Source organism: Poecile atricapillus, chromosome Z (assembly GCF_030490865.1).
Source record: "Poecile atricapillus isolate bPoeAtr1 chromosome Z, bPoeAtr1.hap1, whole genome shotgun sequence".
In the NCBI taxonomy this organism is placed as follows: domain Eukaryota; kingdom Metazoa; phylum Chordata; class Aves; order Passeriformes; family Paridae; genus Poecile; species Poecile atricapillus.
In genome coordinates this window covers 111,609,675-111,630,033 of record NC_081289.1, presented here as the reverse complement: position 1 = coordinate 111,630,033, position 20,359 = coordinate 111,609,675, and the positions used below count along the sequence as shown (strand labels likewise).

General features: G+C 37.2%; 1 protein-coding gene across 2 annotated transcripts in view; it reads left to right on the top strand.

Moving 5' to 3' along the window:
• Positions 1-20,359, top strand: part of FOCAD (focadhesin) — a 92,633-nt gene that overhangs the window by 38,794 nt on the left and 33,480 nt on the right. For both annotated transcript variants that reach the window (XM_058826304.1, XM_058826305.1), the window contains exons 12-21: positions 1,463-1,567; positions 2,047-2,148; positions 3,255-3,385; positions 4,989-5,115; positions 10,600-10,734; positions 11,110-11,160; positions 12,870-12,953; positions 14,429-14,561; positions 16,950-17,138; positions 17,372-17,493. In XM_058826304.1, coding sequence (XP_058682287.1) covers positions 1,463-1,567; positions 2,047-2,148; positions 3,255-3,385; positions 4,989-5,115; positions 10,600-10,734; positions 11,110-11,160; positions 12,870-12,953; positions 14,429-14,561; positions 16,950-17,138; positions 17,372-17,493 — 1,179 coding nt within the window. The remainder of the gene's footprint in view (positions 1-1,462; positions 1,568-2,046; positions 2,149-3,254; positions 3,386-4,988; positions 5,116-10,599; positions 10,735-11,109; positions 11,161-12,869; positions 12,954-14,428; positions 14,562-16,949; positions 17,139-17,371; positions 17,494-20,359) is intronic.

The following is a 20,359-nucleotide window of genomic DNA, read 5'->3' as shown; positions in this document are numbered from 1 at the left end:
CTTAAACAAATCATTACAGTTAGGGAGTGGGAAGAAAAAGTTGGACAGCAAATTAAATCTCATGTTTGGAGTGCAGGTTTCACTTTTCTGTGTTTCAGTGTTAATGCAGACATTAATATTTAATTTATAGCTGAATTTTAATTGGGACCAGAATTTACATCAATTCTGCCATGTGCTAGAGAAGCGGTGTAACTTACTTTCCCCCCATGCCCTTTATTGTTTTAAAGAATATCATGACAGCAGGGAACATCAGTGTTTTCAAACACTTTTTTGTTGACAAATTATTGCCAGCAAGGTACTGGGAAGAAACTTAGCTCTAGCCTAGACAAAATCAGGACACAACCGAAGCTGTAAAACTGCCCAACTTTTCTTAAATCCAAAAGTTTGAAAGAAAGGGAAGGGAAGTTCCCAATGGGAAGATGCTTTCAGTTTGGGTGTGAAAATCTGTTCAAATTAATATCACCCTAAATTCTCAGCCTCATTTATTGATTGTGCCTCTGTCTAGGCAGGTCATAGGGTGATGACTGATTCTATAGAAATTAGACAAAACCTTGAGAAATAGAGAAAGAGGAAGACTAGTCAATTCCACCAAAAAAAATGGAATATTTTTGGTTTATAAAAGGATTTGTTCTATTTAAGAATGTCAAATACTATTTGGAAAATTGAAAATAGTAGTGCATGATAGTTAATTCATTAGGTGGTAAATGCAGATTCCAAAAATTGGTTTAAGTTTGTGGAAGCATCAGTTTACAGTGCTGAACTGTAAAAATAGTGATGACTCTCAGAATTAACCATTTTTTTCTTGGTCTCTGATTTGGAACTAGAACAGAGCCAAGTATGCAAAATCCCAGAGCACTTGAATAATTAATTATTATTCTTCCTGTGGACTGAGGCAAATGTTTTTACAGTGTTACCATTTGCTCATGTAAAAATGCATGTTGAAACAAATGTTATAGCAGAATTTAGAATTTTCCATTTTTTTAAACCAATGTCTGTATAAATCACTCATATATATATATATATATATATATATATATATATAAATATCATACATAGATAGCATATATGTTTGTGTGTCTATGTGTGTTTGTATTTAAGTAGTCATAAAAAATTACATAATGATTTAATTTAAGATTAGATTTAATCACACAGTGATAAGAAGGTGCACAAGAAAAAACTGTAGCACCCGCTGGTGTGAAAATCTGATCAAAAAGGGAATGGAGATACATGTCTCCTTTACTTTATTGTAACTTCAGCAGCAGCTCTCTGGAAGTTTTGTACCGTATGCTACAGAATGCAGTAAATTATATTGTATTATGTGACAGATTAGTCATATATATAGGCAGAAAAAAATAAATACAAGGTATGATTTTCTGATATGTTGGGACAAGTTCATTGTCCTTTCTAAGGTATCATTTTGGCAAATTTGGCAAATTTATTTCCTGCATTTGTTCTATTTTAGGTCCCAAATCTGATCCCAGTTCTGATATTTAAATTGGGAAGACCTCTGGAGCCTGCACTTTACAGGGAGATAATGTATACATTGCCTACACTTGGTGTACATAAGGTCAGAATGAAAGATTTTTAGTAAAATGAAAACTGTATAAAAAGTGTGAAAACTATATAAAACTGTATGAAAACTGTATAAAAGCGGTATATTTTTAATAAAATGAAAACTGTATAAAAATATGAAAAGGTCATATATTTATGATAACTGTTTAGACTGAGCAATGTATATCTTGTTTAACTGATTTTTAAGCTTCTGCATTACTTTGTAGTATTTTGGATGAAATATAGTACTTGTTTTAAAGTGAAAATGTACATTATACTGTCTACACTGTATGATCATTATATATGTCATGAGAGGATGCTCTTGGACTTGTTATTTGTTAAAGTGTCTTGGAAAATGACTTTCAGGTTATTTCTGATACTGCTGTTGGATGGTTTTTCCTGGTGGTACTTGGTTTTAAAATAATGATTTGTAGATTACTCTTTGTCCTTGGACATATAAAATAACAAAAACACTTGGTTAAAATTTTCTTTCAGGTTTGTGTAGCTCAGATTCTACGTGCTATACACATGCTGGGGAGCACACCTAAGCTCAGAGCAATTGCCTCACGGCTGATGACATCATTATGGGAAAGACAGGTTAGAAACTTCTTGTAGTGTCACTATAATAAGTCCAGTTGAAAAACTTAATTACCGCTAACCAAGGAAGGAAATAATTGTGGAGCATTGCTTCTACTAGTATGTCGTTGTCAGCACTGTGAAGTAAATGGTGTTAATGGTGCCTACACTGATCTTCTAGTGGAATATTTCAATAGTATATCTTGCATGAAACTTCCTTTTCATTTCATGACAACTCAAACTGTGATTAGAAGAAAATTGTTTGAAGGATGGCTTTCTGTGCAGTAAGAACAAGACTTCAGTGCTGCCGTTTAACCCCAGCCAGCAACCAAGTACCACACAGCCACTCGCTCATACCCCCACCCACAAATAAGACTGGGGAGAAAAATCAGAAGGGTAAAAGGAATAAAGCTGGTGGGTTGAGATAAACAGTTTAATAGGGAAAGCAAAAGCTGTGCACACGAGCAAAGGAAAACAAGGAATTAATTCACTGCTTTGCATGGGCAGACAGGTATTCAGCCATCTCCAGGAGAGAAACCATGTGTAAAGGTGGCTTGGGAGGACAGATATCATCAATCTTAATGTCTCCCCTTTCCTCTTTCTTCCTTCCACGTTATATCCTGAGCATGATGTCATACGGTCTGGAATACCTCTCTGGTCAGTCTGGGTCACCTCTCTGGGCTGTGTCTCCTTTGAACCTTGCAAGCATCCCCAACTTTCTCACCAGTATGGAATATGAAAAACAGAAGAGGCCTTGGCTGTGTAAGCCCTGCTCAGCAATAACAAAAACATCTCTGTATTATCAACCTTTGTGTTCAGCACAAATCCAAAACACACATGCACGCCAGCCATTGTGAAGAGCATTAACTCTGTCCCAGACAAACCAGCACAAGTTATGTCTAATAATTTGCTTCTGTTTTTTTTAAAGATGCAGTTGAGACCTGGTCTACAAAAGCCAGTTTGGTCTCAATGTAGCATTAGAGCCAAATTATGAAAAAAAGCACATTATGGTATGCAATAATAAAAATCAAAATGGTATGTAGAAGTCCTGTAAAAGTGCTGCCAATTGAAAATCTAGTCACATTTTTAAAGGTGTGATGATAATTTTTAAATTAAATCTTCTCTAGGATCGAATTTACCCAGAACTGCAGAAGTTCCTGGCAATGTCTGATATGCCCTCTGTGTCTGTTGACAAAGATGCTCAATGGGAAAAGCTGATTGCTAAAGCTGCTTGTATAAGAGATATATGTAGGCTGAGGTAAGTGCAAGTGTTACCCATCTTATGTCTTTGTAAAGGAAAAGAGTAGTTTTGAGGAAAACTGCATCCTTGTTTTTACTTATTCCGTTACATTAATTGTGAGTAATATTTTTCTGGTTGAGACACTGTCTCAGCCATTGCTAACCTGAACAGCTACTTAAGTTTGGGGTTTACTATTATGACTAATAGTTACGACTAATAGAACACACATATAAATGCTGTTAAAATTAAATGGTCTTCATACTGGAACAAAAGATGCATCCTATACTGGCTCAGGATAGAAACTTCAGGCATAACACTTCCAGACTGGAAAACGGCAGAGATGAAAAAATAGAAGAAAGAATTAATGGTCTCTCCTTTGATCTATTCAAAGAAAGATAGATTTTTTTTTTCTGAAAACCATATTTTGTCACATGTACGTTTTTGGTCTTTATTCAGATATAATACCACAGAACACTGTTGTGCAAGTCTAATTGGATAATGCATTGATCCTTTCCAGCTCTAGCAATCCATGAATATCAGTACTTGATTATAATTTACAGTTATTAAATAATTTACAGTTTACTAAATCCATTAGTATTTACTTCCTGGTTTTATGCACACCATACCATCTTTCCTATTTGTCATCTATCTTGGGTTCCAGTTTTCACTTTCCTTCTTGAAGCTGTTAACAGCTGGGAAGATTCATATATTTTTTAAGTATCAACTAAAAACAAGTTCCTAAAGAAAATACCTTTTCCTTTACCTCTTCAACCTTCTTCCATTTTGCCAGACAGTATTTTTCAAGAAATAATTTAAAAGTGAAAGCAAGAGAAATCTCAATGCATCTGTAATATTTTTGCCAGGTAAGTGATACAGCTGGAGTTCAGATGTTTGCACAATCTTTGTGCATTTAGAAATTGATTGGAAGAAAGTGTGAACAAATAGATAAGTTGCAATTTACCATGCATATAAATCACCTACCAGAATCTCTTACAGAGATAGTATGAGGAATTGTTGAACACCTTGCTCACCACAACCCAACGAAACTGAATGGATAGTTAATGGACTGGAGAGCTAAAGCAGCCCGTGCAGTCACTGAGGGAAAGACAAGTGGCACTGCAGCAGAAAAAGAAAAGTGGGGGGGGGGGAGGAAAGGGAATAGCTATCTGATGTAATAGGGACAGAAGACATTTGGTGGTAGAATCTCCACCAATATGCAGTAGAAGCTACTTGAAAGAGACTGGAACAAAGTGCCAAGTAGTGTCTTTAATAATGCATTTAGACTTTCATTCTCAGTCCCTTCTTGAATGATATAATCTTTTAGTGAACACAACATGCTTAGACAAAACCTTCTATAACTTAACCACTCCGTGATCTTTTATTTAGAACTTGATGCCTGGTGATTTAATTCCCTGTGTCACTCAACCTTCAGAGCTCTCTCTATTATCTTCCTTGTGTGTTTTGTTGGGTTTTTTTTGTGTGTGTGTGAACTCCCAGTTCTAGGCAGTTTTAATTGTCACTTAAATAAAACCAGCACTAAATAGATTTTTGTGTATAAATTATTACTTGTGTGTATCTGTGAATATTGCATTCTTTTTTTTTTTTTTTTTTTTTTCTTTAGACCATACCAGCATGGAGCAGACATGTTGGCTGCAATTTCCCAGGTATTAAATGAATGCACAAAACCTGATCAAGCTTCACCCGCTGCCATAGTATTACAGGGTCTACGGGCACTTTGTGAGGCTGAGGTAAGATTAAATTGGCTTGCCCTTGTGTTTCGAGTTTTGCTCGTGGTTCATGAACTTTTTTTCCCAATTGGCTTTTTTTTAAGAGTACATTGAGTTGCTGCAGAATTTCTTTTTCTTCTGACAAATTTAATTCTTCTCTTCCAACATAAGTTAATAGTTCCTGGGAAATTGTACTGTGACCTTCCATCACAGCAGATCAGCCCTTCAGTGCATGGACTGAAGTTTTAAATCAGCTTTGCAGTTTATTGCAAAGAGATCCTTCTGTGCTTTCCTTGGGATTTGGAAAGGAAGACTGGTACATAATTCTGATTGGCTGAAAAGCACTTAAATAATGTAATTTTTGTATCTTTTTAGTGACCTGCCCTGCTGTGTCTCATTCATAGAGTGTACCAGATAGGGAGTGAAATAACTAGCAGCTGGGAGGCTTCTCTTTTACCATAATGCATTCATTGCTTACTGATGAAGAGGACAAGCCTGGGGACAAGCTGCCAGAGAGATTGTGCTGTGTCCTTCCCTGGAGATTTTCACATTGCTTTTGGATACAGCCCTGAGCAACTGGATCTGATCTCTTTGTAACCTTGCTTTGAGCAGGAGGCTGGGCTGGAAATATCCTGAGGTCTCTTTGAACTCAAATAGTACTGCGATGCTACAGTATCTCTAAGTTAGAGACAAGGCTCTTTGTTTCCACATCTTAGACAGTGATATCCAGGTGTTGTGATGCAGGCACAGACATGCTGTGAATCTGCAGCTGACAAACTGTACCATACAGGCCATCAGAGTAATGAACTAATTGTATCCTGCAGGAATATTGGATTACCCATTCACTGCCTAATGGCAATTTTATGGTTATCCACTAATACACTTTCACTGCACTGTTTACTGCATATGTAAATGGCATGTGAGACCAGCAATTGCCACAATATTTGAAATCACTTAGCAGTTCAAGAACAATACAGTGAATCGTCCATAGATGTTTGTATTCAATATAATTGAAAATCTTCAGACACTGGCAGCTAAGAAACTATTTAGTGTAATTTTTTTGTTTGCCTTTTGTGTGAAATTTGGCTCTTCATAAGGTCACATGGATACTTTGAATGTTGGCCTTGGTATTAAATCAGTGTTCTTGCAGGCTGGATTGTATTTAGACTTTGTCTTGGAAATAAGTAGGACCTAGATATATGATAAATTTCGCTTCCTGCTGTAATAGACTCATTTGAGAGCAGATGTATACTGTACCACTTGTATCAGTTGAAGACTGGAAGGCTAAGACTACTCAGGATAGAAGGAAGGAAGGATGTAAGAAAGGATGGACAGACAGAGGTGGATTTTGTGGATTTTTCCTGTCCAAATTCAACTCGCCGTATTTCCCCAACTACCGGGTAACGTTCTGGGAGACCAAATCTATCAACTAGCTATTCTGAAACTTCAACAGGGAATTCTTTTGGGGTTTGGCAAGCTGGGTAACCATTTGGGTTAAGTAATTTAGTCTGTCTCTTACTTATTATTTAGACTGTAGTTTGCAGTGCAGAAAGGATATAATCATAGAGATTGGTTTTGTTTTGGTGTTTTCTGTCTCTGCCACTGACTTAAGGGAAAGGGATATAGTCTCCGAGCTTTTCCATGTGCAGCTGCTTAGATGTAGGATTTTAAAGAGCACCAAACTTTCAGTCAGCTTCTGAACCAGAATAATAAATTATGTTTTCATACATATAGTGTTGACTCAGTTGATGATGGAACCTTATACACCATGTGGCTTTGTCAGGGTTGGCTTCTGAGAGTCTCAGAAAGGCTCATTTGTTAAAGTAATGCAATGATAAAATGTGCTGTAACATTTCTTTTTTCGCTTGACTCTTGTGTAAAAATAGTTATCCGTTCTGCTGACTGCAGTAATTGTTTTATATAAATGTAATGGCTTCATTCAAAGTGCATCCTATATGGCTAGTGTTAAGAATATAAGCTTAGCTTTTGCAGAAGGGCTAGCTGCTTCTGCCCCCCTCTTTTATTTTTTGGTAGGTGTAACAAAAGGTCTGTAATGAATAAAGTGCAGTGACTTGCATGTCAGAAATGGAAAAAAAGCACGGTTCTTGCCAGATTGCATTTCCTGTTTCTCAGCATGTAACTTGTTTTTCCCCAGTGATTTCAACAGAAGCTAGTGTACTTCATATGAGGCTATCCTTGCATCTAATTAATTTAATGTATCAAGTACAGTATGCCAGCCAAGAAACATTCAATAATAAAATTTCTAAGCATAGTGCTTAAATCCCCTTTCCATTGAAATGTTGTTGCTCTCTATTTTTCTCCTTTCTCACCGTTTTAGAGCAGTAGGTCACTTGAAGCAAAAGTGATTTGTCTTTCCTCAGCATCTGTAAAATTTAGCTTTTAGCTTTTTCCCCTCTAGTAGTCAGTGTTTTGTGCAGTGACAAGCTTGCTATTTTAAAGTAAATTTTGAAAATACAAGAAAACATAAATGTAAACCAAAATGTATTATACAAAAAGTGCTGTATGATTATTAATATCTCCATATGACAATGATATGCTAATTTGAACAAACCAGGACGAAAAAAGCCCACACAACAAAAATGAAAACAGACTTAAGAACTTTTACCAAAGTATGACATTAGCATGTCTAGATCAGTAAACACACTGAACTCAGTGCAATACTGAGCAGCACTGAATAGCACCGATCCTTTTTTTTTTTTTAAGACAGTAATTAGCATACCAGTGTTGTAAAGTCCTCTTAATCTTGCTAGTTTTCTAGAGTATTTTGCATTTTCAGATGACAGCTTTGTTGAGCTGTTCAGTGTCTATGGGATCACAGGGATTTGCCTTGGGGATTCATGACTAGCATATTGAAAGACTGCCAGCTTACTCACCAGCCTTCACAGAAGTAAACGTGAACACCGTTTATTTCTATCTTTAGCACACCTTTTATAGGGTTCTACAGGGTCTGCGGGCTAAGCAAGTTACTATTGGCTAACACACACAGGTTTACATTCTTTCTCTTACACACAGGGATATTGTTTTACTTTACTCTCTCTTCTGCAGGAAGGTTTCAAGGACTTTAGCCTTTAATATCACGACTTATTTCAAAGACTGGTTTGTGCAGACAAGCCTTTACTAATATATAAAATATATCAACACTAGCAGATAAATTTCATCACAAGATATTTACCACAGTTGTCTGTTCCTCCAGGAAGACACCGTGTCAAGGTTGTTCCTACTTCAATTACCTTTCTTTATTTACTGTGGGTTTTTATGGTGTGTAAATCACCAGTTTCCCACTGTTCCCATGCCCCTGTTCCATTACATCATTTGGTAGGAGTTCTCTGTAGGACAGCTGTTAAGTTGCAAGTCTAGAAAATACCATCTGAGAAGGAATTGTACAGTCTTAAGCTAAATCTGAAACTTTTGTTAGAATGCTGGCTATTTTTAAGGCCTTTTAACACTTACCTGAAGTTGAAGAATATGTGTGTTACTGTAGGAAAGAATGAAATTAAACATGCTTGGCTAGCTAATGATTTGTTATTCTTCCTAAATTACAGGATCAAATCCCATGAATGCACAACTTCTTTTTTCTACATATTAATACATGCTGTGTTTTCCAGACAACGAACTCATTACAAATTTAACATTTCTAGATAGCTGAGGAGAAACTTCTAGTGCTAATAGATACGTCTGTCTTTCTGAACACTGGAAGACCTTTTTTCTTATTCTTGCAAACACTCTGTTTTGAAAGAATGGAAAGAGAGGTATCATTTTCCCTTGGAATGTTACCAGATGAGGTCTTTCTAGCCATCAGTGGTTGTTACCATAGAAACACACTCATGGGTTTGCTGTTCCTGAAATGGATTCAACTTGAAATACATCTTTGTTTTTTTAAACTGCACCCTGAAATGTGTTTCGCGCTCGCTGAAGTGACTGCCTAATTTGGCAATTACCTGCATTCAGAGATACAAAACATTCTGGTTTTGGGTGCAGAATAATACTAAACCCACCTTTCTCAATGCCTTTGTGGAATATCTTCATAAACATACCTTTATTCATTTTATTACATAGATCAATTTGTATTTCTCAATGTCTTTGTTTTCTGTTGCTTTGTTGTAATATTTTATGCCTGAAAGATATTTTCATGGCATTTGGTCAGACTTTTAAGTCCTGATTTGCAGTTTTTCACTTTAGACGGCTGAAAATTATACTTCACTTTGCCACTGATACTTTAAAAATTTTGTCTAGACTTTGGTTCTAAGCATACATGGTTTGGGGTTTGAGGTTTTTCTTTGTGTGTCTTGGTTCTGTGGTGTGGGTGGGGTAGGGTAAAGAGAGTTATACTTTCTTGGGGTTTTTGGTTTTGTTTGTTGGGGTTTTTTGTTATTTATTTGGTTTGTATTTTTTCCTGTTTTGTACTCTTTTTGTTGCAGTGGAGCCTGAAATCTGAAAGACAAGTAGTAACAACAGATAAGTTATAGACAGAATTATTTGGGTACGGTGGCAAAATTGTGAAATGTTCAGTTCTCCACAGGTAGCAAGATTCAGGTTTGATGAAATACGCCATGGAAATTACTTAAGTTTTCAGGAAAATACATGGCTCATTACCAAGAGAAAGCCTGGGCAATTGAAAAAATCTCACAAGGAAGAAGGAGGAAGTTTTAGTACCAGTATTGCTGTCTAGTCAACATTCCTGAGAAACTTGACTACTACTTTTTATGGCTTCTGTATATAATTTTTCAGCTAGAACTATACCACTGACTGAGTATCTTACAGACATTTTCAGTGCCTGGAAATGCAAAATGTTGTACTGAATGCTTGTTGAGCTGTCATGCAGATCTTTGAAGGTGAAAAGAAGCTGGGTGAGAGGTGTGTTGTTTCCAGAAAAGAAATTATGTATCCTGGAAGACCAATTATGTATCATATTGTGCTGTAGTTATGGTGTAAATGCATTCAGTATTAGGTATTAGTGTTTAGTATTTATTGTAGTTTGACAGTTTCCAACAGTTTTCTGGATTCCTGAACTTCTATGTTTTGAATTTATTCTGCAAATCTTTTTGGCTTTTATTGTTTTTAAAGAGTAAAGGCATTTTGTTTTGGAGGGCTCCCAGCAAAAATAGATTCTTCTGTGGCTTCCTCTGCTTTCATCCTATTGAATTCTCAGACAGCTTGCTTTTTAGCTAATTTCACCAAGTTAAGCAGAGCTCTAATGTGGTATGAAGATTCATGTACAGCTCTGTGTATTGCTAACGGTGTGTTAAATACTCCTGCTGGTAGTTGCTTTCCTTGTTGTAGTATTATGCAGTATTACTGTGTAATGTCAGTTGATCTACAAGTGAATTTTTAAGATTCTTGCCTTTTTACTTTTTATGAACCATATATTAATTTCTGTTCTCAAGAAGGAAGGGCAAGGACAAGCGAACTGGAAAGAAACATTGTTTAAGTGAATAGGGCATAAGGGATAGCTCTTGGTAAGGATGCCTCCCACTTTGCTTGCAGGTTGTTTGTATCCGTTCTACATGGAATGCTCTGTCACCAAAGCTGAGTTGTGATACAAGACCACTCATTTTAAAAGCACTGAATGAATTGTTTTCCCTGGTTCCCTCACTAACAGTGAATACAAATGAATTTGAGGTAGGTACTTACTGACTAAGATGACTCTTTCTTTTAGTGTATCTTTGTATAAAATTTTTACAAAAGCCTGCTTGATTTTGATAAAATTGCACCCACTGCCTAGTCCACATTAGTCAAATGCACATTTCATACAGTTTCTAAGTTTTCACTTGAATTAGTAAGTCCTGGGAGATAGATGGGAAATTCCAGTGCAAGGTTAATACATGGTTTCCCACTCACAGAGTGCAAGGACTGTGAGTTCAAATCTCCACCCCTTCCACTTGCCTAGCTCAGTGTATGTTGATGTGCCAGTAAGTTGTTTCAGGTAACTCCCTCTATTTCTGCAGCTTATTTGGTCAAAGAAAATATAAATGCATATTTCCTTTGCTTCTGTAGAAATTCAAAGCTCAAGTTATCAGCTTCCTTTGGAACAATACACAGAACGAGGTAAGTGATATAATTGAAAATATTAATTTCCGATGTCAGCAACAGGATATTAAGTTTTGTACTTTTCTGTCAAGACAGTGTTAGTAATCTCATTTTCTAATAGAGTTTTGTTCCTGTTGCTTAACACTGTTTCTGAAGCAATGTAATACACGTAAAAGGTGGTAACTGAAAGTTCTAACTTCTGTCATTTCCAAGGAGACAAAACAAACCCTTCACCATGTCCTTACCTTGAGTCCTGGGGCAGTTTTGGGCACCACAATATAAGAAAGGCTTTAAACTGTTAGCATCCAAAGCACAGCCACAAAGGTGGCAAAGGGCCTTGAGGGGAAGCCGTGTCAGGAGTGTCTGAGGTCACTTGGTCTGTTCAGCCTGGAGGAGACTGAGAACAAATCTGACTGTAGTCCACAGCTTCCTCACAAGGGGAAGAGGAGGGGCAGGCATTGATCTCTTCTCTCTGGTGACCAGTGACAGAACCTGAGGGAATGAAGTTGTGTCAGGGGAGGTTTAGGATTGATATTAGGAAAAAAGGGTCTTCCCCCAGAGGATGGTTGGGCAGTGGAAGAGCTTCCCAGGGAAGAGGTTACAGCACCAAGCCTGACACAGTTGTTTGGACAATGCTCCCAGGCACATGCTGTCACTCTTGGGGATGGTGCTGTGCAGCACCAGGAGTTGGACGTGATGATCTTTGTGGGTGCCTTCCAATTCAGCATATTCTGTGATTCTCAGAAACTAGTTTGACTTTCTCTGGAAAATTTCAGCCTTAATGTGGTGAAGCATGTTAATGCTGCTGTGACAGCTAACTCCATTCATTTGTGGAGTATTGTAGTACAGTGGGAATGTTGGACTGTCATCACCATGGGGCTGGTGGAAGAAATGTATTTTAGTTTAAGACTAAGACTTCTGTCAGCCTATTTCAGTGAATTTTTCAACCCCTTGGTTAATCCCAGATGACAGTTAAGTATCATGCTGCCACTTACTCACTCCCCTTCCTTGTGGTGGGATGGGAAGGAGAACTGGAAAAAGGTTAAACCCTATGGATTGACACAAGAACTGGCTAATAAGTGAAATAAAATAACTGTGTAATAATAATAATAATAATAACAAAAATAACAGTAACAATAACAGTAGTAAAGAAAGGGGATGTAACAAAAAGACAAAGAGGAATAAAACTCAATTACAAACAGGTATTGCACAATACAATTGCTCACCACCCACTAAGGGATGCCCAGTCCATTCCTGAGCAATAATGGGTACCCTCTGGCCAACTTCCCTGAGTTTATATACTAGGCATAAAATTCTATGGTACAGAATATCCCTTTGGTCAGTTCAGACCATCTTTATTGGCTGTGCTCCCTCTGAGCATCTTGTGCACCTGCATAGTGGCACAGGAAGCTCAAAAGTATTTGATTTAGAGTAAACACTTTTTAGTAACAGCTTAAATATCAATACGTTATCAACATTATTCTCATAGCTTGGGTATTTCTACCTGAAGTAGAATGCTTGTTATCAAGCCTAGATAATTGGTCTTGCTACTTTTCATTGAGTATATAAACAGTAAGCAATTGAGAGTGTGCCTCAGGAAAATGTTGAACTCTTTTTTCCAGCATTCAGTGGTTACTTGATAAGCTCTTTGTATGTGGAGTTTCCAGTAGGTAGCAATACTGTATGCTGTGTTTGTGACTTTCTTTTTCCTCCTGTTAATTTTTTAGGATGCCCTTGTTGCTATTTCAGCCTATAAATCACTCTCATCATTTGACTCTGAAGAACATACAATTCTTCATCTTCCTGAACAGGTAGCCATGTTATATGTTTGATAGTAAGCACATCTGATACTTCCATGTGACATGGGTTATATCTTTTGAAAGAAAACCAGTCCCTGTGCCTTCTCTGCCAGAAATTCAGGACAGCCTCCTGAAGGAACACAGGCTCCTGCTGGTGACATGAGATGATGTCATGCGTGATTGGCATAGTTAAGTCTTGTGAGCAGGGAAAGGCACAAATGAAAGCTGGGGCTAAGCAGTCACGAGTTAGTTTTTCTTATTTTGTTATTAAATTGGCAGCTATTTTTTGGGCAGCTGATTTGTGTTTTATGCTCTTCTGTTAGTGCTTGCATTTGAGTCTTAACACTAAGCAGCTCTTGTGATAGCTGTTTCTTTCATTGCAGTTACACTCATGGATAGGGCTCTTGTTCCTAAGACAGGCAAGTCAGTTTCAGAAGTAGGTGCAATTTTTGGAATGAAGCTGAAAAGTTTTCCTGTGTTTTTGTTGTGAACTTTCACAGCATAGCATTTTACTTTTTTGTCAGTAAAGGCAGTCTGAAGGGAGTTGAGGTTCTTACTAAAAGGCTTTTTAAGTATGCAGATGGCTGTTAAACTCTGAAACTTCTGATTAGGTGACTCAGTAACCTAACAAAATGAAAGAGGACAAGCTGATGAACAAAAGGTCATCTGGGTGACTTTTTTTCTTTCTTTGTATGAGAGATCAGACAGTACTCAGTAATCAACTGGTACTTTATGGAATAGTGAATGCTATGGCTTTATAGTAAAGGTTTTATTTACTGCTTTATTATATGATGGACTCCATTTGTTTGCTGTAACTGGCTGTTATGAAAAGGCTGAAATATGCAACTTTAAAATTAAAAAACGTACTTTATATAAATCACTGAGAAGAGTTCAGCATAAACCTTACAAAGAATGTTTTGCATAGAAGACCACAGGACAGAATAAGGGAATTATATAAACTCTGCTGCAAGACTAACTCTTTCACATTAGTACATAGTTCTGTATTGCTAGTGCGATTACTTAGAGTTGTATTACTGGTGCAGTACTTTACAGAAAGTAAGTGAATATGTTTTAATTGAAAGCAATGTAAATATGTTGCAGTTTTTCAAATTACAAAAACTATCAATGTAAAAGTAGTGTCTAGCAAAAATGGTTTATTTATATTAAAGTGCCAGTATAAAACATTGTTAACCTGAAGAATAATCAGAGTGAAAGTAAAGTTTTATGAATATTAGTTCAACTGTAAGCTGATTAATTTTATTATTACAGATATTTATTTACACGCCCTGTGATTTTTACCCACTAGTGTTTCAGTCAGGTAGAAGAAAAGCTTTTATTAATTAAGCTTCAAATTTATGAAATGGAGTGAAAATTATGAAATGGGGAATTTTTCATATTTAGTTGCTATTTTTCACACTTGGAATCATGAATGGTAATGAGGACTTGACATTTCTGTGCTGACCTTTAATTTTCTAAAATTTTTTCAGGCACGGCCAGAAGTTAACTCACTGGAAGAGATAGACATGAATGAAGATGAAGAGGATCAGGAAGCAAATCTATTTGTTCCGGGTTCTTCATATATCAAGCTGTTGTCTCTAACACCAGCTGCTGTTTTAGGAGGTATAATATATCCAGTGTTTGAGGTCACTTTGGAGATACAGAATCACAGTGACTGTACAGACCTGTGGCTCATCTAGAATAGAGTATCACATTAAAGTGCAGCTTTTCTCTTTTTTTTGTTAATAAATGATGGGAAAAAAATGTGAAGTAAAAAATAAAGCCCACAACCCAGTTCTAGGAAGATGGTGTGACAGGGGTCCTGATGATAGGGAAAAACTGTTAATAAAAAAATTATTCACCCATCCTAAAGGGAAAGCCAGTTCCTTATTATATACTTAAAGTATTCATTGTTTCATCACAGTGTGATTTCGGTAGGGAGGACTGAACAGGTAAGGGCAACTTTGTATTTTAGCCCAGGACAGATTGAAGTAAAATAAATTTGGTATTTATTATTTTGTAAACAGAGCATTAATAGTATAAAAACAATGCTTTACACAAAGGCTGCTTAATTGATTAAAATATCAGTGTTAGGCTTAATGCATAATTGTAGTGATGCATATTGATAGTGAAGCAGGCTTCAACAGATGGTCTCTGGTTGATAAACTTGTTCTGAAACCTGTGCAGTTGAATTACCTTCAGTATTTGAGATTTTTACCATTCACTTGATTACTTTCAGAATGCTCATTGTGTCAGAGTTACAGGATTTGAGATATTGTGCCATGACATAGACATTGTTATTTCAGTCTTTTCAGAATACATGGGATCTTCATGTGTGATTACAGGCTGTAAACATTACTGTGAGATAGTAGGTGGTGTTCTGTAGTATTTTCCCCCAGTAGGGGTTTCTAAAATAAGCTATTCATCAGACTCTGCATTCATTGGCATCTGGAATTTGTGCAGCCTAACCTAGAGAGTCCTAACTACTAAATCCTGGAAGCTTTGCAGGGGAGAATGGCATAACCTAGTTCAATGAAAGAGAATGATGTATCTTGACAGAAAGCTCAATCTGTGTATTAAAACCAGTATCAAAATAGTTGAATCCAAACACTCATTGAGCAGTTTCTCCCTCAGAGGTGTCTTCTAACATTGTTAGTTAACAGAGAGTCCAGAACATTTGAGCAAAACCTTTAGTGACTGGCTGGAGTAGTTGTTGAGAGTGAATTGCTTCACTGAAAGACTGTGAAACTAGATTAATGAGTCAATGTCCAAGACAGGCCAAAAGCCACAGAAAAGCTCCCTGTTCTGTGGGAGCTGAATCTATGTCATCTCATTTGCTGGAATTCTAGTGGTGCGTGTTATTGAGATTAATAACATGCAACTACTTTCATGAAGCATTGGAAATTGGAGCTTTAGGTAGTATTTTGTCTCAAAAATTCTCCTTTAAAACTGGTTTGTCACATCAGTTTTCATATTGTTTCTATGTGTTAGATTCCCAGGATACCAGAGGAGTATAACAGCCTTATGCTTTTATTTCAATTGGTTTTCATTCTGGGTGCCTGAGACTCTTCTCAAGCCTGGTAGTCAGAGAATTAAAAAGAATTCATAGAATGAACTATAAGCTTGATATCATTGCTGTTGTTGTTAGTAATAGTAGTAGTATCCTGACTGCAAAGGAGATGATGATAACGATGATAGTAACAGCAACAATAATAATAATAATAAAAATATTGTTCATGTGATGCTAGTTATCTATCTTTACCCTCAGATTTATTTCAGTCACTGAAATACTGTATTTCTAGTATTTACTGCACGTCTAGTATTTTTGCTAAATTCATCCAGATTTTGTAGTTGGGGTTATATCTGTCAGTCTAGAGCCTGCCTAAAAGTTGCTTCTAAATGGCTTATATTTATGCCTTCTCGCATAACTGGTGAATGCAGTAACATGACAGCAGTGGTAGGGGGTCTCTATCTGTGTGAATGGTTTCCAGCAGAGAAATAGCTCCCTCTTTCAGCAAATTTCTTCCCTATTGTTGTAGCCATCCTAAATGAAACACTTTCTATAAAAAGTCTAGAGAGGTAGATGGATAGTGTTTTCATGTCAACAAATACCTTAATACCTATTCCTCCAACAAAACTGAAGTGTTGAGGGTTGAAGACAAAGGCTTAGAGTTCCTGTCTTGCTTTCCAGCCTTAAATATACCTATGTCAGTTTTGAATAAAGTAGCTTTATACTGGAACTTCCTCGCTTTCTTTGTTTTTAGCAAGTTCCCATGTTTATCAGCAATGCTGTTTACAACTTCATAGACACTACAGCTCAGGGAAAAAAATCCCTAGATATAGATGTCCCTCCTTCCCATGCTACAACATCAGATTTAGACAGCTGCTCCACTATGAAGTGGAAAAAAAGTGCTGGTGTCATTCTGGGCTTTCAAAGGTTAGTTTTGTCTCTCAGTCACCAACCTCTCACATTCCCTTTCCTCTCACTTCATTGCATTGCACTTCATCAAGCATTTGAAGAGTTTGCAACATCACTTGTGAAACAGGAGATGACCAGCATGCCTCGTGCTGTGTATCATTCTGCCTTAAGAGGAGCAGCCACACGCTCAGACCAGGGGAAGACGGTGGCAGGTGTTCCAAATTTCTTGCTGAAAATGTATGAGAGGAACAAGCAACCAGGCATGACACCAGGCCTTGCAGGTAAGCTGTCACTTTCTTGAAGTAGACAAGTATGCATGTTTTGACCCAAAGATTACTATGAATCTGAAGGTGAATTAACTTAAGAAATTATGTTTTATGCCCCTTAAATATGCTTGCATATTCTTTTGAATTGTTGTCTTTATTAAGTTAACCTTACTTCGCTTTGGGTTCTCCCTTGGCTCTGAGTGAGTGTTGTCTTTGACTTTTCTGTTCCCTTTCCCTCCGTGTTTCAGCTGGCATGTTGCTGTGTTTCGACCTCCCTGTCCACATGGGCAAGGATGGCAAGCCTATTAATCGATTTCTGGCCAGCAGGGGCCGCAACTTCCAGCAAATGTTGGTCGCTCTCATTCATGAGGTAAGTTGTTGCTAGCTTTTCTTCGCTTCACTTCTCAACTACTACACCTCCTTAACTGCTTTACAGTCCCTTTTGTTTACACTCATTGGGTGTTGGTATCAGCTAGTGGTGGCATGTGTGAATGTATCATAATTAACTGAAAGTGTTGTGCAGGACAGCTAGAATTGCAGAATTACCAAGTCCGATCGTCAGCCTGTCACCCACCCTCACTAACTTTAACTTAACTTGTAAATACTTTTTTTTTTAAGTGTTCACTACTGAAATGCCTCTTCTGAAAATCAAAAGAGCAGGCAGGTTATCGTTGCCTTTTTCTGCCTTGCAGACTGCTGTACATATATGCCTGATATACCTGCCGTGTGTAACCAGTTGTAGGTGAATAGCAAGCTTGAACAATGATGGGACTCTGTGGGGAAACAATATCTACACCTTGCTAAGACCTGGCATTTTTTTTCTGTCTGTTAAATATTTCAGCTCCCTGACCTATTAGAGTTTTGCCACCAAAACCATGCAGTTACCTTTGGTGTGGTTTTAGAAAAATGGCAATGAGTAAGCCCTCACTTAATCATTATGGAAAAGAAAGTGCTTGTAATGAAGTCTGTCAGAGCATTTCAAATTATGGTGCTTTTGAATATCGAAGTCCATCTTTGAAAATTTTGGGCAACAGTAAAAAAATACAAACATTTCTCCTGGATCCAGGGAAATAAATGTTCCTTTGCCAACTTTATGCCAGTGGGAGCAGCAGCTTTTAACACAAATGAAACTGTGTTCAACTTCTAAAAGTTTGTAATATAATTCTATTAATAGACATTTTGTATTTCTTAGGAACTACTTACATGCATCTGAGGGGGTGATCTGGGTCCTGATTTTTTTGTGACGGTCACCCAGATGTGAGGCATATCTACTATGAAGTTCTTCTATGACCCTACTAAAATCTCTGATATCAAACACTCAGTCATGAAATAAATATGGCACAAATTTTGAGTGGGAAGGTTGCATGTGCAGAGTTTGGAGAGTTTTTTGTGTACAAACTGAAAGTCTGACACTAGAACACAGGTGTGTGCCGTGGATAATGTATGGGGACTACATTCTGATCCTGTGGTGCACCCACATGGCTTTCTCTGGGCTTTGCTCTCAGGTCCTGTTTCAGCATGTTCACACTGTGTTTGTACTGGTTAACTCCCTCAATCTTTCTGGAGCAAGCAGACCAGTTCCTTTTCTAACAAACCTGTCTGCAGCATAGTTTGCCTGAAGTTTCCAGTCAAATGATGTATATGTGTGCCATGGTGAAGTACAGTCTTCTGCTTCTATACAATCTCTCAAATGCTTCCATCTGCTAGCATACACATACAACTTCTGCTTTCCATATAACATTCTAGTAGTTTTCGTCCTTCAGGACTGAAAAGGCACAAAAAATAATAATCATGTCTTATGGCCACAGACACACCACATGGATCCCAGTGGAAGTTAGGCCAGGTATACAAGGACAAAAGCCAGTCTGCACCAGTTGGACTGGAGTGTAGAAATCCATCCCTGACTCTGTTTCATAAAGTCAGTGTCAATGGGATTATGAAGTACTTTGGATGACAAGTTCTTCTTGTACACTAGAAAAAAAGGTGGGAAAAAACCCACCTTTGAGCACTGATTTCAAGATATCTAACCATGTATGCAAATTTAATAGATGTTTTCCATTGTGACATTTTTCTGCTAAAGAATGAAAGGAAAAACTGGAGATAATACCCCTCATTATCGCAGGAGTGTGAATTAATGAATGTTTTCTAACTATTTGGAAGCTCCAGCAGAGAGCACCAGGGAAAGTTCACAGGGATATTTCATATGTCAGAGGAGCAGATTCAGATTAATGAGTTAGGAGTGAAGCATGAGCTTCCATAGTATCTAGAAATAAAAGCTCTGCACTCTGTGTGATTGCTTCATTCAGAGAGACTTGAGTTTTGTGACAGAGGTTCTGAAGAAAAACATGTTTAACTATGCTATCACAGAAGGCATGAATGAAAGTTTTATATCAGTCAAATTATAATGGGATGAAGATCAGTTCTGAACTTGGTTTTAAACACTTGCCTGTTGCCCTAAAGCATCAAATAAAATCTTCATAAAAAAATAGTTGTGTGTACTAGCAGTGATCATAAAATCCAACAGCATATCCAAAACTGACTTTTCTTATGTGAACAAGCTACCTTCATAGAAACACAACCTTAAAATGGTTTGCTGGACAATACATAGCAGTTTTATTGTGGTGAATGTGGTGAACTGGATTAAGTTAGTGTATACACAGAATAACTGGAGACAGAAATAATTTACTAAGTCTCTCACTACTTTACCAAGTTGATTGATTCAAGGTGTAGTAAAACTAAAAATGAATCCGAATATGTTTGTGTTTTAAATCTAAACACAGAATATCTTCAGACAATGCTAACTGCATGCTTTCAGCAGAAAACTAGAGTAACTATAAAATTTTGATTAAAAATCAGTGTTTCTGTTTTCAGTTTACACTGCTTTAAGAGTTTTTACCCTTTGTACATAGAGACAGGGTGGTCAGAAAAGAGTTGTTTGGACCTTTGGCTAGATGAGAAGCAAGTTTAGTCATCAAACTGAATTTCATGCTTTAATGTTTGTTTGGCCTTCAGTGTTCTTCTGGGGAGCAGAGGTTAATAGTAAAGACAGGGAGCCTAAGCTATAAAACTGCCAAATTGGTCAAAGAAAGTTTTGTATTAGTAGGACCTAAGCCCATCTTATTCTTGCAGTCCTATAGGAATTAATGTGTTTTTGCAAAGTCATCACTTCACAGTTCAACACATCACACTAAGCATTTGTTTTAGGGGTTTAAATTACCCAAATAACACTTCTTTTG